At 49.5% G+C, this 27,070-nt stretch overlaps 2 protein-coding genes across 3 annotated transcripts in view; one reads left to right on the forward strand and one right to left on the reverse strand.

Annotated features, from left to right (window-relative positions):
* Stk38 (serine/threonine kinase 38) overlaps window positions 1-2,158 on the forward strand; it is a 42,879-nt gene extending 40,721 nt beyond the window's left edge. For both annotated transcript variants that reach the window (XM_042684011.1, XM_042684012.1), the window contains exon 14: window positions 365-2,158. In XM_042684011.1, the coding sequence (XP_042539945.1) occupies window positions 365-495 (131 nt within the window). In that variant the 3' untranslated portion in view covers window positions 496-2,158. The remainder of the gene's footprint in view (window positions 1-364) is intronic.
* A 4,955-nt stretch (window positions 2,159-7,113) lies between these two features.
* Kctd20 (potassium channel tetramerization domain containing 20) lies at window positions 7,114-21,977 on the reverse strand. Its single transcript, XM_042684322.1, has 8 exons — window positions 21,902-21,977; window positions 15,480-15,663; window positions 13,300-13,549; window positions 12,515-12,617; window positions 12,133-12,253; window positions 10,104-10,301; window positions 9,025-9,135; window positions 7,114-7,675 (listed from the first exon to the last, which is right to left on the reverse strand). The coding sequence occupies exons 2-8, from the start codon at window positions 15,637-15,639 to the stop codon at window positions 7,383-7,385; spliced, it is 1,236 nt and encodes a 411-aa protein (XP_042540256.1). The 5' UTR covers window positions 15,640-15,663; window positions 21,902-21,977; the 3' UTR covers window positions 7,114-7,382.
* Between the last annotated feature and the right edge of the window lie 5,093 nt (window positions 21,978-27,070).

Below are 27,070 nucleotides of genomic sequence, written 5' to 3' on the forward strand. Positions count from 1 at the left end.
TTACAGATCAGGGTAGAGTGTGGATAGGAACCTGGAGATGTTTTTCTAACGCCAGTGCTGGCTCGTGGTGGGATGCACGTGTCCACACTCAGATGACTCCCGCCGGGCGGCCGGGCACACGCGACCTATTTATTGTACTGAAGGTTAGGGAAAGTGAAACGCTCTGATGGGAAAAGAAAACTTTCAGTGTTATTTGTGCAGAAATAAATCTGAGGCTCAAAGAGCCACAAGCAGACAGAGAATCTGCAGAATGCAAAGAGCCTTTTCCAGATAGACACGTGTCCTTGGCACCAATGCGTCTTCAGTGCTGAGCAGCCCACTGGCGGAGGGCAGTGAATTATTCTCACATCTATTTCTTCCCCAGTGGCCACCAGTAATCACCCCGAGACTGACTACAAGAACAAAGACTGGGTCTTCATCAATTACACATACAAGCGCTTCGAGGGTCTGACCGCTCGGGGGGCGATTCCATCCTACATGAAAGCGGCAAAGTAGAGCGCGGTGGTGGGATCCGAGACGGAGCAGAGTTCCTCGGCCAGCATCACTGGCGGCTTGCCTCTCGCACCCTTTCAAAGAGCTTCTAAGCAGTTGACAGCACCTGTCAATGTGTCATAGCAAAGTTTCCTGAAATGTGATAAAGTGGATTTTCTCCCATAATGCACCAGAAAACCGATAGAACAAAGAACTATCTCCTCTCCACATCATGGGCCATAAACACCTTCTTTAGAAGCATCATGAGCCAATTTGATAGGTATTTTCAAAAGAATTTGAATTCCCACAGTTCACCAGAAGGAAGGAGAGAAACAGCCATCATCCAGCATTACCAAGATTTTGTAATGTGTACTCTGCCAAGTCCTCTGCCGTGGTGACACCACGCCCCCTGCCAAGCCCATCGAGTATTTCTTTCCTCTGTATAGCTAAAAGTCCCATAGTACTACAGGAATACAGCAACAACCACAGTATGTCAGCAGCCAACGTGATCTCCGTCCTGAGGGGTGGTGAGGAGAGCGTCTTCCTGCACTCGGCCCTGGGAGCGGCTTTCCACAGCTTTCACTTACGGTGCACTTTATTCATGGTACTAGGACTCATGATTTAGCTCCTCTCTTCCACCCATCCAAAAGCTTCTGCTGCTCTCCTGAGTGTTGATGGTCTCCTCTTGCTCTCTGGAGGCCACTGGCACTGCTGCGTTATGGATCATGCGCAAGCCCTCACTTCCTCTGTGTGGTGCATCAGATCCCAGGGTGGATGCCACTGACCAGCAATGCCTGAAAGCACTGCCGGCAGGAACTGTGTATTCCTGGGGACACAGCCAGCAGCCCACATGGAGGCTGGAGGCCTGGAGCCTCCTGGGAGGAGGTGGTGGACCCACCGCTTCCGGCAGAAAGGACACAGCCAGCTCCCTCCTCATCCCTGGTGCAGCCGTGTTAATGTCTTCTCTCGGTATTTCTCCTCTTCCAACTGTCGCCATTTTGCCTTGGAATCATGAGGACAAATTTTCCCTTTGCTGATGCCTTCCTGAGGGATACTTGTCCCACCCAAGACTTGCCTGCAGCTAAGGCTGACCTGGCTTCTGTTGTGGCGTTCTCTTATGAGACTGAATTGTAGCACAAAGTGCCTTCTCTGTCACAGCCACAGCCACCATTAGAGGACTTTTGCTGTGTCATAAAAATGTCAAGGGTTCCATATGAATGCATTATTTCTTTTTGGTTTTGACAATTCTTCAAGCATCATTTGCACCTGTGTGGTGACCGCCTGTTGCAGATCATGGCCACGCCACACCTGAGACTTGAGGTGGTGAAGGCCGCGCGTCCCAGCTCAGCCATTCAGAAAGGAAAACGGAATGTCAGTTACGGCGACACTGTCCTACTCTGGATGGGAATGTGATGTGTCAGCCCCCTACTTTTTTATTTGTAGCCTGTTAGTGTGAAGGAAGTAAATGAGGTTCGTCTGTGTAACTCCTTAGTCTCTTCTATTATTGAATAGTTGGGGTCTGTGTGATGTGAGAATGGGGAGTGCGGGGAGAAGTAACTGAAGGGAGTAGCGCTAGTCTAGTGGGGTGGCAGGGAATGGTTTTAGGGTAAATGACCACATTTTAGCTGTTAAAACTTCTGAATAAACTGTGAAAACAGCAGTGGAAATCTGTGATGTTTAAAACAAATGTGTCAGATTGCTTGTGACTTTCAGCCCCACTATCCGAAAGAGCAGAACATCGCACCATGGTCTTTGTGACAGGAAGCTGGGACTTAAGTGTTCAAGTACTTCCTCCTCTCTTGGGGTCACAGGGGGGGTGAGTCAGGGTCCCCTGCTGACAAGGGATGTCAGTCACCCAGACCTATCAGGAATCTCACAAGCTCCACCAGAGCACCGTTCTATTGAACTGTTGATCCACTTGTGAAGTCTCTCTTCTGGGGAAAAGAGTCTCTGAATAGGCAAGAAAGGGGTGAGGGGCACAAGCCGCAGCAGAGAGAAGATTCAACCAGGGCGGGCAGAAGTATTTCTGGTTTCTGGATGTTTTGGAAAAAAAACTGAGTGTGGATCCTGTTCACAGATAAATCCCAGTTCCTACTCATTAGGGAAGTTAGAAAATAGGATGTTTTGGGTTTTTTGGGTCGGTTGTGGGGCCTGGACTCGGCCCGGGCACTGTCCCTCAGCTCTTCAGCTCAAGGCTAGTCTTCTACCACTTGGGCCACAGCGCCACTTCTGACGTTTTCTGCTTATGTGGTGCTGAGGAATCGAACCCAGGGCCTCATGCATGTGAGGCAAGCGCTCTACCACTGAGCCACCTTCCCAGCCCCAGAATCTATTTTTTTTCTTTTTTGGTACCAGGACATTGCACTTGCTAGGCAAGTACTTTGTCACTGAGCTATGTCCCAGTCCTAAGCTTTATATTAAGACAATTTTACTGCATACCAAAATAATACTGAGCATGTGCTTTTCCATTTTTGGACAAGATCTCACTAGGCAGTCCAGGCTGGCCTTGAACTCATAGCCCTATCAGTCTCCAATGCTGCAATTATTGGTGTCACTACACCTGTACAGTCTTTTTGATTCAAGTACATCAGGATTTTATTTAGTATATCTTTGGGTTTAGAATTACTTAAAAAAAAGAGATCCAGAGGCTGGAAAATTGGCTCAGTGGTAGAGTGCTTGCCTCGCATGCATGAGGTCCTGGGTTCGATTCTTCAATACCACATAAGCAGAAAAAAGCCAGAAGTGGCGCTGTGGCTCAAGTGGTAGGGCACTAGCCTTGAGCTGAAGAGCTGAGGGACAGCGCCCAGGTCAAGTTCATTCCCCATGGCTGACCAAAAAAAAAAAAAATTTAGGGTTGTACTGGTAATTCATGTCTATAATCCTACTCAGGAGGCTGCTTTAAGATTGAGGTTCAAAAATCCATAAGATTCTTAGCTCTAACTAACCAGGAAAAAACCTACATAGGAATGGAGCTGTCTCAAGGGGTAGAATTCAAGCCCTAAAAAAAATAAAAACTCAGATAATAGTAAAATACTGACTTCAAAGCTCATCAATGTCATGTAATGGGAGACAGCCATTGATCACTAATGGCTTTTCTCAAAATTGTCTGCATAGAAAACACATTTCCTGGAGTCTGGGTTCAGGTCATTGTGAACTAACCCCTCAAGCCCTAGTTTTCTGCTAAGAAATACCACAGAAACAAATGGTAACATTTTATTGTATAAAAAAAAAAGCATCCCAAACGGGATTTCGTAAACACTGGTAGGTGAACAAGTGCAATCTTAAAAGTAAATACAACATGAAAAGGTGAAACCTACAAGCATTTTGCCTTTGGGAGTAAAGAGTCTCCTGCAGGTGATACCAACTAGAACACAACATGGAGGCTGCAGGCTGCTGAGTTCTCTGTTGAAGTCCATCATTAAGTTCAAAATGATGGCAAGAGGTGGCATTAAATGCAATGCCTAAAACCACAGGTGCTCCGCATCACACTGGGTGACAGTCTGAGCTAGCGGGTGTGTGTTTAATTAACCACAGGGCCTGTAGGACCCTCCTGTCAGCACATCCCCTGCCTGGGATCTTCACCATCTTCCCAGACCTGGGCCAGAGGCTGGCTTAGGGGATCCTGGCGGCTGCACACTGAGCAGCACTCTGCTGTCACCTCTTCCATACCTCCTATCCTGGAGAACACATCAAACAATCTCATGAGAACCAGTGGGTCCCCTTCTCTCGCCAGCTCAATGGCAAATGTTTCCTCATCAGCCAAACGAGATTGTTCAGGTTCATCTTGGCTGGCTGAGATGCTCCAAGATACTCTGGGTAAAATAACATTCCGACAAAAACGTTTCTGTATGAACAGCCTGGCTTACTATAAATTAGGCACTTTAAAGACACCAAACCAGTGTTCCACCTCTTTATTAAGGAGAAATCTTGACCACGTGGCCAGCAACTGCCTCTGAAGGGGAAGACGACCCCACCCTTGCCATTGGGCAATGTCACACATGGCTGCGCAGTCAGCACACGGCAGGCTGAGGTCTAGGAGGGTGCAAAAGCCTCTCCACCGGAAAGAACGTATAGCCTACATCTTGCTTTAGTCACCACACCCGGTGACATTAGCCGATTAGTCTGCACAGACTTCCACTTACCCAAACCCCATGGGTTGGGGCCAGAAGCATATTCATTTTGGGAGAAAAGACCTCATTTGTAAAAGTAATGGTTCAATGACAGTTACACACAACGTTAGCTATATGCCATGCTTCTGCAACTTTTTACCTAAGCTACACTTGTTATACGACATTAGCTTGGGCCGTGTTTCCACGTGGTGGTAATATGCATGCTATGACAGGAGAAGCTAGCCGTGGCACACAAACGTCAGGTCATGGAGGTTTCCTCTGTAGTGGTGTGAAGTCCAGACGAGAGCAGCGGAAGCACAACAAACACTGACCTGGCTGGTCAGCAGCTAGTGGGTATGAATGTGGGGCTAGAAAGGTGGAGGCCAAACTGGACCCCAAATATAAGCCCATTAGTTTCACAGACACGTCCATTTCTGGCTACAGATAGCCCTGACCCTCCCCTTAACTCTGGCTTTGCAAATTGATGCAAATAGCTTATCAGGAAAATAAGGCAAAGGAAGGTTTAACCCCGCTGCTTCTACCTCACACGAGGACGCTGGCTGATCCCCACTGCAGCGCAGCCATGCGCAGCAGGGCTTCCTCCCGACTACTCAGGTGTGGCTGGACAGGACCCTGACTTCCATTCCCAGCACTTGGATGAGGGTGGGTACCACCCCACCGTGAACAACACTCTTGTTCTTCAAGCCTGGGAAGAACAGCTCCTGCCTTTATTTTTAGAGGAGCTGACTAGGGCAGTCAGAAAGTAGAAGCCCAAAAGTGTCAATAGAAATGGAATTCACTCCTGGCAGGGTGCTTGCCTAGCATGCACAAGGCTCTGGGTTCCATCCTTAGCACCAGGGGGAAGGGGGGGAGGGGGGGAAGCAAAAAAAACCACACACACACACACACACACACACACACATAGTAATTTTCTTAAGGAATTTGAAACTATACACACACACACACACACACACACACACACACACACACACACACACACACACACACACACACACACACACACACACACACACACACACACACACACACACACACACACACACACACACCCCCCCCATAGTAATTTTCTTAAGGAATTTGAAACTATGCTCACAATCTGTGATGAGTAAACATCTAGAGTTTATGACTGAAGGTTGGTTTTCACCATAAAGGGAAATGATCAATCCCAAAACACTTTGCTTTTGTTGGTCGTGGGCCTTGAACTCGGGCCTGGGCACTGTCTCTCAGTTCTTCAGCTCAAGACTAAACACTTTACCACTTGAGCCACAGCGCCACTTCCTGTATTGTTTCCTTGAACTCTGGGCCTGGGCACTGTCTCTCAGCTCTTCAGCTCAAGGCTAAATGCTTTACCACTTGAACCACAGAGCCACTTCCTGTTTTCTGGTGGTTTACTGGAGATAAGAGTCTCCAAGACTTTTATGCCTGGGCTGGCTTTGAACTGTGATCCTCAATCTCAGCCTCCTAAGTAGCTAGGATTACAGATGTGAGCCACCGGTGCCCGGCTTCCCAAAACACTTCATGAAGCTCTGGACTCTAAAGTCAACCCTGCTGCTAACAAGAAAATATCAGAGGTCATGTGAGCCGGAAGTGACCTGGCTTGCCAGGCACTACGCACTGTAGCAGCTGATAGATAAGATGTCCTTTTATTTCACCCTCTTTGGAGATGACATTAATACCATCCTCCTAACCCTGTGTACAACATACTGCTATTCCCAGAAAACTCTGGGCAGCCTGGGATGGAGCTTGGGCAGGTGGCACTTCCTACCCAACTTCACCCTCAGTGCCCTCTCTGCAGGTCTAAGATGTGAACACTTTTTGAGATTTCTGTTCTCATCTTGAAACCTTTAAGTCATTCTCTCAGCTCTCTTGGCCAAGCCTGCAGCAGGGCTGCAGATAAAGACCTCCAGATTAACACTGTAGTCTCAGCCAAGAAAATCCAAATGGCCTGGGGCTGGGACTTAGCTCAATGGAAGCGCACTTGCGCAGCCGGTGCCAGGCCAAGAGTTCAGGCCTCAGCTCTCTGAGGAGGGGGGGGGGGGGGGGGGAAGACCACCAGAGCAGGAGAGGCTCTTCCACTTGAGTTTTAAGTTTCATTCCAATGAACCATCAATTTGGTTGAGGTTCATAACTTTTGAAGCTGAAACAGTTTCATCAGCAATGTTACGTCATTCTGCCTGCCAAAGAGCCTGTCCTGTGTGGTTTTGGATGGTTCACTGCATTAATGAGACACGAGACTGAACTTAAGCTCTTAGTCTTTCCTTGGGGAACGTTGGGGAACGTTGTGAACGCGTGGCAGACATTCTGACAAGTGCCGGGTTCTTCCCGGCTGCACTCCAGGGGCAGAGGCACCAAGAACGGCCTTTCCTCAGCCTGCAGCGAGCAGCTCCCACTAGTGCCCGCCTTTAGAAGACAGCCTTGTCTCCCTTTAAGTTTGGTCCCTTTGCTACTAAGCAATTTGCCTGATACTAAACAAAACATACAGGACAAAGGACAAAGACAGCTTTGCTAACTGTGAGGCAATGGGAGACTTGGCTTCCTTTCCTGGTTGTGAGTTCCAGACACTCAGTGAACAGCACCAGACCCCAAATTTCAAGTTACCAGGGGTGCCGTGATGCTGGTAGCCTAGCTACCAGCAAGCTACCAGCAAGCTGCTCCATCCCCTGCTGGAGGCACAGACTTACTGAACAGGAGACGTGTTGGCCACCGGGGAGGGACTCAGGGCGAGAGGACCAGAGGGAGGATGGGGAGTCCTGGCTGGGTATCTCAGCCAAGAGCTCGGTCCTAATCCTGAGAGTCGTTAGAAGCCATCTGAGCAAGTGGAGCATTGAGCCGGTCAAGTTCGTCCACCTGGGGTGGGTGGTGCATCAGTCTCTCCTGGTCCTCTAGGACGCCCTCTCCAGCAGCTGCCAAGTTAGTGAGGGATTTGCTTCGAACACACTGGAAATCCACATGGCGACTCTTCCCTTCTTCCTTTTCCCACGACATCTGGATGAAGGGGCGCTGCACGTAATTGTAGATGACCTCAGATCGGCCCCCAGGGCGTCTCTTAATTTTCTCTTTACAGGTAGGGTAACCTGGTACAGAGAAAAAGGACCTTCTCAGCATCCTGGCAAACAGCCTGCTCTGGCATCCATTTTTTCTCCCTCCTCCCAATCCAAGTACAGCAAGGGAGCTGTGCGGAAGGGACTCCGCTCCAGGTTGGTGGGACTTAGTCCTCAAAAGGAACTAATCTAAGGGAAGTAATGCCGACTCTCTCTCTTTCAATGGAAGGGGAAGAGAGAAGCCTCTTTGTAATTTCAAGAGCCTTTAGTTGCTGGCAACCATCAGAGAACAACAATGCTGCCAGGCCATGGCTACTTCATTCACTTAAGTCTTCTCTGGAGGGCAGACAATGGGAAACAGTTAAGGAGCTGTGGAAATCTGTGTGAAGGAGAAAGAGGAAGCTTCCCATATACTCAAAGGCTGTCAGGCGGAAATGGAATTCTTAACTGGAATAACTACCAGGGCTGGCACCAGCGGCAGATATGCAGAGGCCAAACTCCCTAGTGTCTGATGGGCCACTCTGTCCCTAGGAAAGGCTCAGAGGAGGAAGGCTTAGTAAGTAACTTCAAGTATTTCTCCTAACAAGGTCTGAGAAGTCGTGTGTGCAGGGGTGTATGCGGGCAGCGGAGTACAGCAGCCAGAGATCCTCGGAGTTGGTGCTGTGTGGGGACACTGCTGGGAGCCACTGCGCAAAGCACTGAGAGCAGGGCTCTCCTGAGTCTTCAAATAGAATCCCCTTCAATTTTGAGTCCACCTGGGGTGGACTGAGCTGCATTTCTGCATTTTTCAGGATCCCTCCACACCACAGAAGTACCTCCTGCGGCTGTGGGCAGAGCCAGGCTCATGCCTGGCGACTACAGGAGCCAGATGCACATACCTGCCTGGTGCTCTACTCCCTGCTCTATTTCCCGACATAGAAAGCCAAACCTATGCCGGTGCCTGCCATCATTTATTCTCAGCTGCCATAAAGCATTTCAAACAAGTGAGAGTGAAAGAAGAGAGCAACCCAAGGACAGGCGCGCGTCACTGGCAGCAGAACTGTAGCTTTCGGGCTGGGAAGGTGGCTCCGTGGTAGAGTGCTTGCCTTGCATGCCTGAGGCCCTGGGTTCCATTCCTCAGCACCACATAAGCAAAAAGAAAAAAGCCAGAAGTGGCGCTGTGGCTCAAGTGGTAGAGCGCTAGCCTTGAGCTGAAGAGCTGAGGGACAGCACCCAGGCCAGAGTTCAGGCCCCACAACCGGACCAAAACAAAACAAAACAAAAGAACTTGTGTACCTATGCCTCTCTGGAAGCTGGGGTTTTGTGGTCCTATCTGTAGGCAGATCCACTATGTTCCCCAAGTGTGCAACCTGAGTACTCACTGGGAGGTTTCCCTCTTTTACCTTCAATCCCAATGCGAATGTTTTTCAGGCCTCGTTCCTTTAATACTGTTTTAGCAACATCCCGATTCTCAATATACTTGAAGAACCTGTAGAGCTTGGAGCTATAAAGAACTGAAACGAAAGCAAAGATACAGAACCACCTGGAGTCAGTCACAGAGGAAACTGTAAAAGGAGATAAAAGGTGTACTAATCCCTGACAGCAAAAAGATCTGCATGGGTCAAAGATTAAATGTTAAAAAAATATGATGAAGTCAGGCACCAGTGGCTCACACCTGCAATCCTAGCTACTCAGGAGGCTGAGAGCTGAGAATCGCATTTCAAAGCCAGCGTAGGCAGGAAAGTCTGTGAGATTCTCATCTCCAATTAACCCCAAAGGGCCAGAAGTGGAGGTGTGGTTCAAGTGGTAGGTAGAGCGCAAAAACATCAAGAACAGCACCCAGGCCCTAAATTCAAGCTCTAGAACCAGCACACACACACAAAGATATATCTGACAGCCCAAGTCACATGTGCGTAAAGACTATTTAAAAAGGAATAGTCACTGCACATTACAACTCACAGCTTAAATGTCCAACAATAGCCGGACAGATCAATTACTGAACATTGATACAATGACGTACTATGCAGCTATAAAAAGGAAGTGTTGCTTTTTATGCAAGATGGTACAGAACAGTCCATGGAACATGGTATCACTTGAAAATTATTCATCTATTAATGTATTCTGGATATACTTGGAAAGCTATAAAAAAAACTGAGGAAAACAATAGATGGGCAGGGTTGGAAGAGGACTTTTTAAATGTATACTCTTGTACTAAGCTTTGAATTACTGCTAACTCACAAATGAATGCAGAAGGAGAGAGACTGGTAGCACTGTGACGTCTGTGGCCTCAGTGCGGTGCCCCACACCAGGGGTGTGAGAGCTGGAACGCTGGCTGCACTCCCAGCCAAGGCCAGACCCGCAGTGCCGGTGGCTTGCCATCTACGTGTGCTTGTCACACAGTAAACATTGTGTGCGTTGGTTCTAGGATCTCACTGCCACTCTGCACAGTGATTTGGTTTTGTTAAAAGTATCTGTGTCTTACTTTGAGAATATTCTTCTCCCATGGGTGGGGGGTGGTCTTCATCCCAGTCCACAGAGTCCTCATCAGTGAGCACCACGATGTGGCACTCCCGCTCCCCTTTCTTGGCGCAGCCCACCATGATGGGCACAATGAGCTCCTCGAGGTAGTGATCGAACTGTTTGTGGGCGCCATCATTGGACAGCTCATGTAGCAAAGCACCTGGGGAGAACGCAGCTGAGTGCACTGTCTATGCGTGCCCAGACAGGCTCACGGCTGTCAGCACCAACACGCGCCAGAGAAGGGAGGGTCTGGCCTGCTCAGAGGTCATCATGGCTGACATGGGAAAGGGTTCTTGTCTTGCCACGCTCCGGCTTCATCAAGTCTAACCGCCTGCTGAGGTTTTGGTACACGCTCAGCATCAGACCATAAACATCTACAGGAGGGGTGTGGCACCCCAATGATGTGTCCTGGACCCAAGGGCTTTCTCTAGGTGTGTAGGAGACCCAGTAGAGAGCTCCACATCCACAGGCCTCCACACACACTGCAGGAAAATGCAGGAACTCAGGCAGCCCCGGTCAGGACAAGAGCACGAAGCTCAGTGTTTATGGCCAATCTGTGTCCTCATGCTGGATTTAGTGATCAGAACTTTGCACAGCATCGTCCAGTCTCCTTTGTTACTGCACTGATCTCTCAGGGCTAAACTGTTAGAGGTTTTTGTGCTGCTACAAGGGCTTGCACTCAAGACATGGCATTCAGAGCCTTATGCTTTTGCTCAGCTTTTTCACTCCAGGCTAGAGCTCTACCACTTGAGTCACAGCTGTTTCCTACTTTCAATGGTTAACTGGAGATAATAGTTTCACAGATTTGTCTGCCCATGCTGGCTTTGAACCTTGACCCTCAATAGCCAGGATTATAGGCATGAGATACTGGCACCTGTTTTGTTAATAGTTTTGAGCAATTCCTTATCTTTAAAGCACTAAGCAAGTGCTAAGTTAATAACACTGAGAAAAATACTGGTAAGAAGCTGGACATGGTGGCAAATGCCTATAATCCTAGCATTTAGGAGGTTGAAGCAAGGCAATCAGGAGTTCAAAGACAGTCTGGGCAATCTATACAACTGCCTTAAAAAAAGAAGGTAAGAACCCAACCAAATTATGTTGTCTGGCTCGGCCAGTGGGTCCGACCTTGTTAAACAGCTGCCATCAGTCTTGCCCAGGGGGAAGCAGCTAGCCTGGTGAACTGCTGGCCATGCTGGATCTGGAACCCATTAGCTGTATCTCACTGTGTGCCCCACCCCTTCCTCAGTCCCTTGAAGCAGGAGAGGGAACAAGCTGATAGCAGGATGCATCTGCTCATGCAGACGACCCTCAGCCCTCGCCTGTAGCTCCGGGCGGCGGTGGCCCACGCCTGTAATCCTAGCTACTCAGGAGGCTGAGATCCGAGGATCACAGTTCAAAGCCAGCCTGGGCAGGAAAGTCAGTGAGACTCTTATCTCCAATTAATCTAAAAAAACAAACAAACAAGTGACTCAAGTGGTAGAGCGCTCACCTTGAGCTGAAGAACATAGGGACAGTGCCCAGACCAGAGTTCAAGCCCCACAACCAACAAAAAAAAAAAAAAGAAAAAGAATTGTAACTCATTCATCTTGGCTGGACTCTGGTGACTGGGAAACAACTGATTTTAAAAGGTATTCTGGTGTGGCTCAGTGGTAGAGCGCTTGCATAGCATGCATGAAGCCCTGGGTTCCATTCCTCAGCACCACATACTCAGAAAAGGCTGGAAGTGGCATTGTGGTTCAAGTGGAAGAGTGTTAGCCTTGAGAAAAAAAAGCTCAGGGACAGGGCCCAGGCCCTGAGTTCAAGCCCTAGGACTGGGGGGGGGGGATATTTTGCCAGTGTGTGCTGATATTTTTATAAAATAAGTTTTAAAACTATTCTAACTAGTCAAGGAACTGGATTTTTAATATTGTTCTTGTTAAACAAAAGGATTTATAGACTGTAACGCCAGTATAGCTGGAGTGCCCCCAGGAGGAGCAGAGCTCCATACTTACTCAGATCCTGACATCGGATGGTGTTGAAGTCAAAATTAATGCACAGATAGTCGCAGGTGTCTCTGAGGTCTGGGATAGAGATGCCATCCGGACAGCTGATGATGCCAGTTTTGTAATAATCCTGCAAAAAGATTGGGAAGAAATGCTCGTTCTGCCAAGAACACGGTGGGCGTGGCATCTTTAGCCACTCGGTCCAGGTGATAGGTTCCTGCCTACAATCATCCTCCTCCCCCAGAAAGAACCAGAGGACTGACTGAGCTCACGTGGCCAGGACAGAAATGAAAGGAATGCAGACACCGGAGTGGGTAACGTGGCTGATGGAACTTTAAAGGGTGAACACGTCACCGCACATGCCAGGGCGAAGAGGTAACGCTGTCCTCACCAGCACCGTGCGGAATACAGTGGCGCTGATGCCTTCTGCAATCTCGTACTCCCCCTTCTCATTGGGCCGTGTGAAGTTGTACTCTCTTCCTGGTCCAAACATCCTGAAAGACACCAGGCAGCAGATTTCACTCAGGCTGCTTGGCCCTTTCTCACCCCCGCCCACAGCCCCGGGGCCCTGCGCCTACAGGACGAAGCAGCATTGGAACGGCCACAGCTCTGGAAGGGCTCGGCCTGCCTTTCCTGTGCTCCTCCGCCAACACTCCCGTCCAGAGCCGCTCCTCACCACCTGGTACCCAGGTGTAGCTGAGGGGTGGCCCGTGCCTCCCCTTCCTGTTCATGTTCCCTGGGTTCTTGTGCCAGCCGTGGCCTTGTGGGCGCAGGCAGCACTGCAGGTCAGCATTTGGATTTCTGTAGCAGCCACTCTCATGGTAAGCTCCCAACTCAGGCGCAGAGGGACTAGACCACGTCCCCCACCCCTATCCCATGCCCCTGGCCCAGGATCAGTGTGCAATCGGGCGAGCAGGTGCCTCCCTCCCTGCCCCCGCAGCCCAACTGCCATGCTAGGGAGTACTGACTTGCGTCTCCCATGGCTCCACTTTGGTATTACTCCTTGGGGCTGGGGAACGCCTCGAGCCCTGCACACACCAGCTTTTACTATCTTGCCCTGCCTTCTGCACACACTGTATGAAGGTGGGAGAGCAAGGACCTTCATGTCTCAGCCATGCAAGCTGAGTGGCACCAACCTGTCTCACAGTGAACTGGGAAGGAAGCGTCTGCCATTACCTTCCCAGCATGGTGTCTGGGTGAGCAGTGAAAATCTGCGGGTTCACCACAAAACGGGTGCCGTCCACCAGCAGGGTCACCTTCTCTGGTGCCTGGGCGTGGGAGGTACTGGTTCCCAGCCTTTCCACGGCAGCAAAGGGTTCATGGCTCCGCTTGCTGCCACTCGGGAAGCAGGAGCCTTTGATGTCCTCAGGCATCACGTGGGCCAATGGGAGGCTTGTAGGCTGCGGGGCGAAGTCAGGGGCGAGGCCTACGAGAGCACACAAGCAAACCCCGTGACTCAGCACATCCGATCTTCTCCAAAACATCATGAGAGGCACAAAGTCCAGATGTCTGGGTGTTCACCACCGGCAAAACCTGCCGCCACAACAAGCCACAGGAAACTAACCCAAACGAGGGACTCCTGCAACCTCTTTGCTTTCATGGCATGAAAATGAGCAGAAATGCCACACTTGAAAGGATTATGGGGAGACCCAGCAGTCTCCTGCCGGTCCCTCCAAGGCCCAGGATCACTGCCCTCCACGGTCCAGGGGGGCCTGGAACCTCTGAAGTGCTGTTAAAAATGCAGCAGGTGCCGGAATTGCAGGCACCAGCAACAGGGCAGAGCAGGTGAACAGGACTGACCCCTGAGCCCAGAAAAGCGTCTTAGGCTCTGCAGTTTGCTGTCACTGCGGCAGGACAAAAGCTGGGGACACATCCAATCTGCGTCAAATCTGACTTAGCAAAGAGGCAGCACCACATCTGGCCACAGCCTGCCATCCCCAAGGCAAAGCGCCATGTAAAATCCTTATAAGCGAACTTGAAACCGTCTGTTGTAACCGGTAGAACAGACGCACGTTGGATGTGGCGTTGTCAAGCTACTCTGAGAGTAGCAGGACTTGTTCATTAGTTTAGTGGCAGAGGAAGTGTAGATGGATGAGTGCAGGGAGTGGGCCGGGTAGGTGTGCGCTGGCCATGCTTCCGTGCTGTACGGACGCTGCTGATGTCTATCTTTTGGCTGTACTAAAGGAATGCCTGAAGTCACTGGGTAGAACATACATTGTTTTCCAGTTTCCATCTGGAAACAAATTCCCTCCGCAGTGCTGTCATCGTGTCCTTTGTTGTCTTGTCTCATTTTCAGTTGAGTGCTAAGGGAATGTAGTGTCTTCATATCACGGCATGACATTTATCTCAGGGTGTGTTGACATTTTTTGTATGCTAGGACATTTTTGTCCCCAAGAAAGGCAAGACCAGATTTTTTACCCCTAGAGACTGAGTTTTGTGTAGTTTATTCATGGTTATCCAGTCCTTGTGTAGCTTATGGACTTTGCATTGGTGACTACTGAGAATGTGTGAAAAGCCAAATGTGTATGACACATCTTACATAGGATTAATCACACACCGTACTACTGTGTTGTGTAGAATCGTGCAACCCAACCTTGGGATTTTGGATGGTGGTGTTGTGGCTTCTGTGTTCTCTTGCTTCCTGTGATGCACGTATTAATGTTGTAAAAGTTTAGGTCATTTAAAAATCTTGTTAACGGGGCTGGGAATGTGGCTCAGCGGTAGAGCGCTTGCCTTGCACGCATGAGGCCCTGGGTTCGATTCCTCAGCATCACATAAGCAAAAAGAAAAAAGCCAGAAGTGGCGCTGTGGTTCAAGTGATAGAGTGCTAGCCTTGAGCTGAAGAGCTGAGGGACAGCGCCCAGGCCCGGAGTTCAGGCCCCACCACCGGACCCAAAAAAAAAAAAAAAAAATCTTGTTAATGTTAAGTGGCTCATGCCTGTAATCCTACTCAGGAGGCTGAGATCTGAGGATCGATTCAATGCTAGCCCCGGGAAAGAAAATCCATGAGACTCTTATCTCCAATAAACCACCCCAAAAATGGAAGTGGTGCTGTGGCCCAAGTGGAAGACTGCTAGCTCTGAGCTGAAGAGCTGAGGGATAGTGCCCAGGCCCACAGTTCAAGCCCCATGACCAACAAACCAAAGATAAAAACAACAACAAAAAAAAAACACGTTAGTGCCAGGGGGTGATGTTGTGCAAAAAGAAATGTACTCTTTGACTTATATAGCTATAATTCCTTTGTACATCACCTTTATAAACACATACACACAAAAACAAAAAATATTGCGCCTTCTAGGCAGAACTGATCCTCCAGAGTCAAAGACCCCTAAATGAAAGAAGAGCTAGTTACTGACCATCATTCCGGGGGCCCAGGGGATAGGCAAGGTGGTGAAGGCTGGCTGGAGCCAGGCTGGCTGCTTGTTTTTCCTGAGCAGTTATTAAAGGGTCGTCCACTAGGCAGGCAGCCTCCGGCCCCAGCAACCTGTCTCCGTTACTGCCCTGGTGAGCGCTCATTCTCAGCTGCTGGCTTGTGCAGTCCTGGGAGACAGCAAGACACAGGGTTAGAATTCCCCTAACGGTCTTTCACCACCGTGCAAAGACGATACCAGAGAGGGGCGAGTTCTCATTCTGGTTCTCAGAAGGCAGGATGGGAACCCTGCAGGCATGGTGTGCTGAGAGAGAGGAGCAGGGAAGTTTGAGGCTCTGTAAGTCATGCCTGGAGCCAGGCTGCAACACCCTTCCTACGTGACCAAGCTACACATTCATTGCACAAAATAATTAAGTGGGCTTATACACCTAAATGCAAAGGGTGGCAGAGTCCAAGTGTTTAAAGAAAATCTGCCTGTTTCAAAAAACCAGTTGAGTAACAAGCACCAAAAAGAAAGAAAAGAGGGCTGGGAAGGTGGCTCAGTGGTAGAGTGCTTGCCTTGCACGCATGAGGCCCTGGGTTCGATTCCTCAGCACCACTTAAGAAGAAAAAGCTGGAAGTGGCGCTGTGGCTCAAGTGGTAGAGTGCTAGCCTTCAGCTGAAGAGCTGAGGGACAGCGCCCAGGCCCAGGGTTCAGGCTCCACGATCGACAAAAAAAAAAAAAAGAAGAAAAGAAAGAAAGAAGAAAAGCAAAGAAAAGAAAAGCAAAAGGGGGTTCTGGGAGTATGGCTCAAAGGCAAGGTACCTGTCTAACAAGTCCAAGGCCTGGGTTGAGTCCCCAGCCCTTGGGACCAAAGCAAGCCTTGACTTGTACTGCTCCTTCATCTCTCCTTTCCAACCGCCAATACTGGCTATCAGGTGGACCACATCATCTCACCCCTAGGAGCCCCAACCCAGACGCACAGCTCACAGGTGACGGCCATGTACCAGACCCTCCCAGACCAGGCAGAATGGTCAGCTGCCTGCAGGCCACCCTGCCAAATTCACTGGGCTGGGACTGCAGATCTCCACATGGCTTCTGGCGGTAGATCCTGTACTCCCTAGCCATCTGCAGGCATGGCCCCTTGAAACTGACAGTAAAGTTAAGAAGTCTGAGAAGCAGTGGCTTATACCTGTACTCCTAACTACTCAAAAGGCTGAGATCTAAAGAGCAAGGTTCGAGGCCAGCCGGGTAAGAAAGTCTGTGAGAACCTTATTTTCAATTAACCACCAAAAAGCTGAAAGTAGCGCTGTGGCTCAAGTGGTGAGTGCCGGCCATGAATACAAAAAACTCAGGAAGAGTGCCCAGACCCCAAGTAAATCTCACAAGTCTTTGATGTAGCAAAGAACTTTATTCCACAACTTAAACTGTTGCATAAAGAAAGCTCTAGAGGCCGGGCGCTGGTGGCTCACACCTGTAATCCTAGCTATGCAGGAGGCAGAGATCTGAAGATCATGGTTCAAAGCCAGCCCGGACAGGAAACTCCATGAGACTCTCATCTCCAATTAACCACTCAGAAAACCGGAAGTGGTGCTGTGGCTCAAGTGGTAGAGCGCTCACCTTGAGCTGAAGAGCTGAGGGACAGCGCCCAGGTCCAGAGTTCAAGCCCCATAACTGACCAAAAAAAAGAAAGCTCCAGGGGCAGATGGCACCATTAGCGCATTCTCCCACCTTTAATGAAATGGTTCGAACAGCCTCACACTCTTGGGAGAAAAGAGGAACGATGCCCAATCACTTTCCAGGCCAGTATAACACTGGCCCACATGGGCCAAGGCGCACCCCAAATGAACTGACCATCTGATCCACATACATAATGATGAACATTGGTTTAACATTCAAAAATCCAACTCTTGCAATTCTCCAACTAAAAGAACGAAAAGAAAGACGTTTTAGAACAACTGTAAGCAGTGGCACAGCAATCGCCACGCTAGGTTTTTAGTATGCAGGTTCAGATCATCAATGTATTCAGAGAGAAAAGACTGCTAACATTAATTATTCCCCCTTAATTGCTGGATTATATTTTTAACAAGTGTCATGTTGTTGCGTGTACTTTCTGAATGTGGAGAAAGGAAAATGTATCTTTAAATACAAGGAATGAACGCTTCCAGAAAATGCTGGAATCACTGGAATGTTAAAATACTTCTTATGACAGTTTAAGAGAAAAACTTAGAAGGTGCAATAGTAAACAACGTCTTTCCAAATAAGGGAATCTGACATTTTTCTTTCTTTTTTTTTTTTTTTGCTTATGTGGTGCTGAGGAATGGAACCCAGGGCCTCATGCATGCAAGGCAAGCGCTCTACCACTGAGCCAGCTTCCCAGCCCTGACATTTTTCCATCTAGATGAAAGAAGAAACACGCTGAGCAGATGCATCAGGAGCGCAGGTGACGCTGATGAAATAGTTCCAAAAGGGGGTGTGAGTGGCGCAGAGGGATGCAGTCCCGACGGCCTGAAGTACAACGCAACGGTTTATGCGGATTCCAGGCCTGGGTAACAGTAAAAGGAGAACAGGCAAGGGGCAGGAAAAAGACACTTGCCCCTTGAGCCTCAGGACACGGGACTACACTGGCCACGCAGCCACGGGTTTCCTAAGCAGATAAACATCATGACTGTCAAACCAGGTGTCCTCAACATTCATGTTCAAGACGCTGTCCTCAGTAACTCAGAACGGCCCACACTGGGCGAGGAGGAAGCTAGCATGAAGTCCTGGAGGCAGCCCTTCCCATGACAAATACCCTCTGGAGAAGAGATGAACATGCAAACACACAACATAAAGGCACGGCCACACAGCTGCCACGGACAGAGGGCACAGAAACCAGCCCTGCCCACACCCCGAACTTCTACCCACCAGAACAAGAGACACACATTTCCCCTGACCAAGGCACCAATGGTGGCATTCATTTTGGCAGCCCAGGCACAGGAATACAATAATAAAGCTGCAAAAATTAAAGCTGACTTTGCTTCACAATAGATCCCTCCCCTCAATGGGAAAAAGCAAGTGTCAGTTACTGGTCTTGGGAGGAGGGGGGGGGACACAAAGAAAAACTTATGAATAACTAAGGTTGGCCTTGGCTTCTCATGCCTGTAATCTAGCCATTCAGGAGGCTGAGATCTGAGGATCGAAATTGGAAGCCACCTGGGACAGGAAAATCCATGAGACTCTTACCCAATTAACCACCAAAAAGCCAGAAGTGGAGCTGTGGGTCAAGTGCTAGAGCCTTGAACAAAAAAGCTCAAGGACAGAGCCCAGGCCCTGAGTTCGAGCCCCTAGACTGGAACACGTGCACACACATGCACATGGCTGAGCACACACAGACACACACAAATAATGGCTTTGTGGTCATGTGTGCTTAAGTTTCAACACTGGCTCAGCTACTTAGTGTATCTTTGGGCAAACTTGATCTCTGTATCTTAAAAAGAAAATAATGAAATGGGACAGTGAAAATCATTTAGTATGTTGTCTGGTATCTGACGCCACTAATTAAGCCCTCAGTTCTTCTTCTACTTTGTGGTTACACAGAACCACCTAACCGTGTCTGTGTGTCTGTGTGGGGACTCCAGGCAGGAGGCTCGGTCCCTTTTCATCAAACCTCTTCCTTTCTTCTGTATTAATAATCTCATTTCCCATAAGGAGGGAGTTAAGAAGTAGATTAAATCAGACTAGAAGTTAGCACAGCCTTATTTCTATCAGATACCCAGTAACGTGGTCAGAACAACAACAGCTCAAGCACATAATCTCTAGAAATCACCAGAATTACATCTTTGAGTCTTTTGGCTCTTCAGCTCAAGACTAGTGCTCTACCATTTGAGCCACAGCGCCACTTCCAGCTTTTTCTGCTTATGTGGTGCTGAGGAATTAAACCCAGGGCTTCAAGCATGCAGGGCAAGCGCTCTACCACTGAGCCACCTTCCCAGACCCTCTTGTCTTTCTTTTAACAAAACCAAGTTCCAAGTTCATAAGCTCTCTTAGGATTTACAGGACAGCCGCGGTTCCTTTCTCCTTCCACTGTCAGCCCCAAGAGCTCCTTTCGCACCTCCTCCTTGGCGATCACAATTAAAACGTCAAATTACTCTCTTTCAATCTCCACTTTCCAGATAAGATAACACTGGCTTTTTTTCTCCTATGGAAGTCTCCCAATCTTTACCTCCTTTTAACATCTCTGGCTCTTTTCCCATTTTGGAAGCGGTTTTCTTGGGACAATTTAGTGGGGAGGAACAGCAGCAGGCTAGAAGCCAGGCAGCCTTGCTCTGCCATCTCAGCTCTCAGATTCCCTATCTGAAAGATGAGAGCATCGCACTAGATACATTTGCAATAGGTTCCTTCTACTCCATGCCTCAGTTCAGTTCTATGACTCCCAGTCATCCAACTTGAATCACTCATTATTGTAACAACTTCCCTAACCGTGTGTGTGTGTGTGTGTGTGTGTGTGTGTGTGTGTGTGAGAGAGAGACAGAGACAAAGAGACAGAGAGAGGAGGGAGGGAGAGGGAGAGCTACAACTCCCCTCTGCTTCTGGCCTTTTGGTGGTTAAGTGGAGGTAAGATCTCACAGACTTTCTTGCCCAGGCTGGCTTCGAACTGTGATTCTCAGATCTCAGCCTCCTGAGTAGTGAGGCCCTGGGAGCCCAGCTTGGCATTTCAGTTTCTATTATAATATCAGCTCAACCAGGATAGAGCCACAGTGGCTCTAAACTTTCCATTCCAATTAGCCAAGGGATGGGAAGATATACTAGAGCGATAGAAGGAAACCCACAGCCTTTTGGGAATCAACAGAAAGACTGACTTGTGAGAAAAACCAGACATCAAAAAAGGATAGCAGGGCAGGGAATATGGCTTAGTGGTAGAGTGCTTGCCTAGCATGCATGAAGCCCTGGGTTCCATTCCTCAGTACTACATAAGCAAAATAAATAAATAAGCAAAAAAGAATAGCAGCTGGTGCCAGTGGCTCACACCTGTAATCCTGGCTGAGATCTGAGGATCACGGTTCAAAGCCAGCCCTGGGCAGAAAAGTCTGTGAAACTCTTATCTCCAATTAACCACCAGAAAACCGGAAGTGGCGCTGTGGTTCTAGTAGTAGAGCGCTAGCCTTGAGCTGAAGAGCTCAGGGGCAGCGCCCAGGCCAAGTTCAAGTCCCAATACCAACCCCCACCCCCCCAAAAAAAAAAGACCGGGGGAAAAAGGTAAACAAAAAAACAAAACACAGGACCTAACTTTTTACCCTCATCTCTAAGTGCCTGTCTGCAGGAGGCACTAAGAAACAGAAGTCTAGCTTACCCAGCGATCTGGCCCTCATCTGATATAGGTGATAAACAATCTACTACAGTGTTCTGCATACGAAGGGCATTTCCGGGACACTGGGTGGCTGAGTTGACGTCCAGACAGGCTGATACTGGTATGGGTACATACCCAGAATCTAGGCACTCAATGTCAAGGGCATCACAAGCAATGGCTACTGGGAGAGGAAGAGTAAGCAAGTCAGGACCCTGGAGACCTGGCGGCGTAATGGTATTGCTTAGGCCCTGATGATCCTGGAAATACCTTCAAGAGGGAGAAAGGATTGCTGAACCTACACAAGGCCATCTTTCTGCGGTAACAGGATATGTAGGAAAGTCATTTCCTTCCTGATGTCAGGGGCTCACGGAGGCCCTATCTTTCTTTATACCACCTCTGGGAGTCAAGAGCTCCTTAGAGCTTCTTGGCCCAGCCGGCTAAGGGAGAGGGTAGAGAAAAGGACAAGCCAACCAGAGGCCAGGGGGTGCGGCAGCCTGACAAATTCTCAGCCCAGATCAATGGTGGGTTCTTAAGGTGCGGGGGTCCCTCACCAGTTGTGACTGTGATCCGGGGAGCAGGGCCCGGGGGTCATCACCGGCCCGGAGAACCAAAGTCCATCCACGCTAGGGTCCTGCTAACTCAGGGAGGGGCTGCGGACGGAGGGGACCTGGTGGCTTGGGGGAGGTCGGGTCTGCTGAGGACTCTCCCCACCCACCCGAACCGTACCATTCCAGAGAGAGTCTGAGAACCACGAAAACCAAACCCGGACTCAGGGATCGGGCGGCGAAACGAACCACCCACAACTTCCCAGACACCGCGAGAGCCCGGCCGCTCCCGGCCGCGGTGCGGTAACGCGCGTCCGCGCAGCAGGAAGCGCGGGCGCGGCGCTCCGGCCGCTCCGCAGGGGGCGGTGCCCAGCGCGCCCGGCCCGGGGGGCTCGGGGCCCGCGCGGCCCGCCACGCCAAGCCCCGGAGCAAACACCGCCGCGGGACGGCCGCGCGAGGCGCGGGCGCTGCGGCTCCCCCCGCGGGCCCGCCCCGACCCCGGCCCCGCGCCGCCGCGCCGCCGCGCCGCCGCGCCCGCCGCGCCCGCCGCTCACCGTCGCTCTCCGGCCGGAATCCGTCCGGGCCCGCCGAGCCGCAGCGGCGCGCCCCCCCACCGCCCGGCCGCGCCGCCACGCGGCTGAGTCACCCGCCGCTTCACGTTAAGAGTCCCCCCCACCCTCCGCGCGGGGCACGCCGGGAAGGCCGCCCCAGGGTCCCGCCCCTCCCGGGGACGCCTCAGGCCCCGCCCCCAGGACGCCGCAGGCCCCGCCTCCTGCCTGTCCGGCTTGGTGGCTGGGTTTTCTTGTTTGTGGCCTGGGCGCCGTCCCTGGGCTTCTTTTGCTCAAGGCTAGCACTCTACCTCTTGAGCCACAGCACCACTTCTGGCTTTTTCTGTGTATGTGGTACTGAGGAGTCGAACCCAGAGCGTCTGCGGAAGCCCTCGTTCAATTACTGAGGCCTTAAAACGGAAAACCAACAGAATTGTAAAATAAGCCCGCGCAGTCCCAGGGCAGCTAAAGAGTGGATGGAAAATGGGGAGCCCTGACCTCCCCATGCATTGGCAGGATGCATTGGACACGTGCAGTCCTTTTTCAGATTGCACCGAGACCAAAAGAACTATAAAACAAAAACTTTTTCTCAAATTTTAAGTTTCATGAGAGTATCTGCAAAGCAAAGTTGAACCAGAAGCAAATTATTGGGGAAAAAAAAAACGGTTCGGTTAAGTGTAAAATACTTCAACCTAAAAAAAAAAAAAAACTGTCATATCCTATAAAATAAATGGGGGGAGGGGGGGAGGATGGGGTAAACCTAAAAGAAAGTAGTCCTTAGCCTGGAGCAAGTAGTTCATGCCTGTAATCCAAGCTACTCAGGATGCTGAGATCTGAGGATCACAGGTCTGAGCCAGCCTGGCATTAAAGTCTGTGAGATTTAGGCTGGGAAGATGAAGATGACTCAGTGGTAGAGCGCTTGCCTTGCATGCGTGAGGCCCTGGGTTTGATTCCTCAGCACCACATAAGCAAAAAGAAAAAAGCCGGGAGTGGTGCTGTGGCTCAAGTGGTAGAGTGCTAGCCTTGAGCTGAAGAGCTGAGGGACAGCGCCTAGGCCCAGAGTTCAGGCCCCACGACTGGATCCAAAAAAAAAAAAAAGTCTGTGAGACTTATCTCCAGTTTTACCAAAAAGCCGATGTGGAGGGGTGTTGTCAAGTAATACAGCGCCAGCCTTGGGCACAAAAGCTAAAGGTCAGGGCCCTGGCCCTGGGTTCAAGCCCGGATACTGTCACAAAAGAAAGGAAAATAGCCAGGTGCCGGTGGCTCTTGCCTGTAATCCTAGCTACTCAGGAGGCTGACTCCAATAAACAACTAGAAAACCGGAAGTGGCACTGTGGCTCAAGTGGTAAAGCACTGGCCTTGAGCTGAAGAGCTGATGGACAGCGCCCAGGCCCAGAGTTCAAGCCACGATGGACCAGAAAAAAGAAAAAGAAAGGAAAGCGAGGATCTCCAAATTTGCAAAAATAGATAAAGACAATACACATCAGCAGCTCCTAAAGTCATAGAAGAGCCAGCTCTGTGTCCTCCATCTGGAAGCTGCAAGGGGAGCTCAGGGAGCCCTAATCCAGCCCGAGACCCGCCCTACCGCCTAGGAAGCAGGAGGTTCTCACCCTAGACTCTTCCGGACAAGAAAATTTAAAGAAAAAAATTTAAGGTGCATCAAACTTAAAACAAAACAAAACAAAACAAAAAAACTGCTGCTGAAGACAGGCACACAATTGAAACCCCAGCTGCTCAGGAGGCTGAGATCACCGTTCAAGGAAGGAAAGTCTGTGAGACTCTTATCTCCAGTTCACCAGAAAACTGGAAGTGGTGCTGTGGCTCAAAGTGGTAGGGCACTAACCTTGAGCAAAAGAGCTGAGGACAGTGCGCAAGCCCAGAGTTCAAGACCCACAATTAGAAAAAAAAAAAAGCAAAAAAATCCCCCCACTCAAACAACAACAAAATAAACTGCTGCCCAAAGTCACATAATTGGGTAAGAAAATCATAAAACAGGAAGTGAACACTGAGGAGAGGATGTCTGGGGGAGGGGCCACCTATAGGTGAGGAAAGGCAGGAGAGAGTGTGTAAACACGCTTTCTGGACAATGAGTATTTGTTCATATCCATTTGCTTTCCTGGGGACAATATGAAGGTTCGTTTACTCAAAGAGGAAAGTAAAACCTTTGAAAAAGGATTTATAAATCCTTTGAAAAATATTAAACTTTGTATCACAGTTTCAGAATTTTCCTCAGGTATTCTGTCTTCTTTGGAAAGGGAATGGACAAGCAGGGGTATTTTGAATGTTAGAGAGAAAGAAAAGAATGACTAAGGAGAAGAAGACTACTTGGGGGCACTCAGGCAGGGTGGCACAGATCTCAGCCCTCAAGTGGAGGCAGGAGAATCGTGACTTCAAGGTCAGCCTGGGCTACATCATGAAATCCTGCCTCAAATTGAATAAATAAAGAATATTAAAGAAAAACACTATTTTTCTGATAAGAGCTAGAAGAGTAATCTATAAACACATCCTTTTGGGATGATGAAGGGGAAGGCTCTCTCCCCCACCCCCCATGCCAGATAATTCATCTCAAAACTGACCCTTTAAAAGTAGACAGATGCTGGGCTTGAGATTCCAGAATGAAATTAACCTCTTTAAACAGAAGGCGGGGAGGGGAGTTGGCAGGGAGCACTGAGATACAGAGTCCTCTTGCCCTGGGTCCAGCGGAGGTCTGTGTAAGCCGATAGCATGTTTATCTCTGAACATTCTTGTTCCTGGCTTCTACTCACTCTCTGCCTGCCCTGGGCCAAGGCTTCCTTCTTATTAGTGAACTAATACTAAGAATATGAGTAAGGGTTTTGTCACTTTCTCTGGGATTTTTTTTTCCTTTTCCTAAGGCTTGAACTCAGGCCTGGGCACTATCCCTGAGCTAGCACTTTACCATTTGGGCCTGAGCACCACTTCTGGCTTTTTCTGTTTATGTGGTACTGAGGAATTGAACCCAGGGCTTCATGCATGCTATGTAAACACTCTACCACTAAGCCACATTCCCAGACCTCTCTGAGTTTTAGTAACTATAACTGAAAATGAAGTCAAAGACACCCCCCCTCCCATAGATGTTTATCGAACTAGAGTTTGAACCAGTGAGCTTGAGGCTTATAAACAATCTGGTCATCCTCTGAGCTACCACAGGAAACCCTAAATGTCTCTTACCTTTCTTGTTCTAATCATACCCCTTTCCTTTCCCCAAATTTTCAAAAACTAGAAATATTCACCATCTATTTTATCAACTTGATATGGTGGTTCACAGGTATCATCTCAAATACCTGGGAGACAGAGGCAGGAGGATCTCTAGTTCAAAGCCAGCTTGGACAAAGTGAAACCCTCTCTCTCTCTCTCCCCCTCCCTCGTCTTCCCTCCTTCCCTTCCTCCCCCCTCCCTCTTTTTCCTCTCTCCCCTTCCCCCTGCAGTACTGGGGTTTGAACTTGGGGTCTTTGTGCTTTGAGCTATACATCCAGCCCCTTTGAGACTCTTACCTCAAAACAAAGCAAAAACAGGTGGGTGCCAGTGGCTTAGGCTGTAATACTAGCTACTCAGGAGGCTTAGATCTGAGGATCATAGTTCAAAGCCAGCTTGGGCAGGAAAGTCCGTGAGACTCATCTCCAATTAACCACCAAAAATAAAAATTCAAAAGGCCAGAAGTAGAGCTGTGGCTCAAGTGGTAGAGTGCTTGTGTTGAGGAAAATAAGCTCAGGGACAGTGTCCTGGACCTGAGTTCAAGCCCTAGGACTGAAACCACCACCACCATCCAAAATAAAAAAAGAAGATAGATTGGCAAGTAGGTATATTCAAAAAAGTCGATCAACAGCCCAGGCTTCCTCCTGCTCAATGTGCCACACGTACTAAATGGGACACATTTGATAGCAATCAAGTCCAGAGGCTTCCAGCTCCAGACCCTGCGCCTCTTGCTGTGGGTCTATTGCCCCAGATTATTTTTTTCCCTTTGTTTTGGTCGGTCATGAAGCTTGAACTCTGGGCTTGGGCACTGTCCCTCAGCTCTTCAGCTCAAGGCGAGTGCTCTACCACTTGAGCCACAGCACCACTTCCGGTTTTCTAGTGGTTTATTGGAGATAAGATTTTCACCAACTTTCCTGCTTGGGCTGGCTTTGAACCGTGATCCTCAGATGTCAGCCTCCTGAGTAGCTAGAATTACAGGCATGAGCCACTGGTGCCCGGCTTTGCTCCAGATTTTTTTTGACTTATGAGAACCCAGGGTTCTTGCTCTAGGCTATATGCACCAGTCGCTCTGGCCCCAGCACTTGGCAACTGTTGGAATCCTTGGCTTCGGGCAGCAGGCAGTAGCAAGCAGTAGTAAGGGGATGTCATCTAGTATTGCAGCTCTCAAACAGGCCTTGGGTGCTGGGACCCTCAATCCTGCAAGCAACAAGTGTCACAGTTCTAGAGTGTCTGGAGGCCTGAAGCTGTTCTAGTAACCAGGGCCTGCAGTTTCTCTTGTCTGGTTCATTAACAACCTCAGATCTTTCTTCTGCCTCAGCTGGCCACCCTCTCTCCCTGCTCACCTCTTCTGACCAGGGATGTTATTTATCCCTGCTGCCTCTGCTCCCTGGTATTTTTGCCCAACCCACTTTCTGAAACTCTCCAGCTGCCTCTTGTCCCTCTCGTGCTGTCACCTCCACCACTGTCACTGTAACCACCATCTCTGCCACTGCCATTGCTTGGCTGCCATTTCTGCCAAACCCTTCTCCTCTTTGTGTTACCTGCTCAGTGCCCTCTACTAGTGATGAAGACAAAAGGTAATCAGGATGCTGCGTGTGCTGCACACGCAGTAATCCTAACTAGCTACTCAGCAGCTGGAGGCAAGAGGACTGGGCAAAAAGTTAGTAATAGTCTATCTCAAGAAGAAAAATCAAGCCCAGTGCTGGTGGCTCATGCCAGTAATCCTAACTACATAGAAGGCTAAGATCTGAGGATCACATCTCGAAGCCAGAGTGAATTTAAGCCAGACCCTGAATTTAAGCCCCAGTACACACACACACACACACACACACGAAAGAAAAAATGAAATTTAAAAAGGTTTGTGGAGCTGGGCGCTGGTGGCTCACGCCTGTAATCCTAGCTACTCAGGAGGCTGAGATCTGAGGATCTCGGTTCAAAGCCAGCCCGGGCAGGAGAGACCGT

The sequence above is a fragment of the Dipodomys spectabilis genome, unplaced genomic scaffold (assembly GCF_019054845.1).
Source record: "Dipodomys spectabilis isolate Male_0828 unplaced genomic scaffold, ASM1905484v1 ptg000085l, whole genome shotgun sequence".
NCBI classification, from domain to species: Eukaryota; Metazoa; Chordata; class Mammalia; order Rodentia; family Heteromyidae; genus Dipodomys; species Dipodomys spectabilis.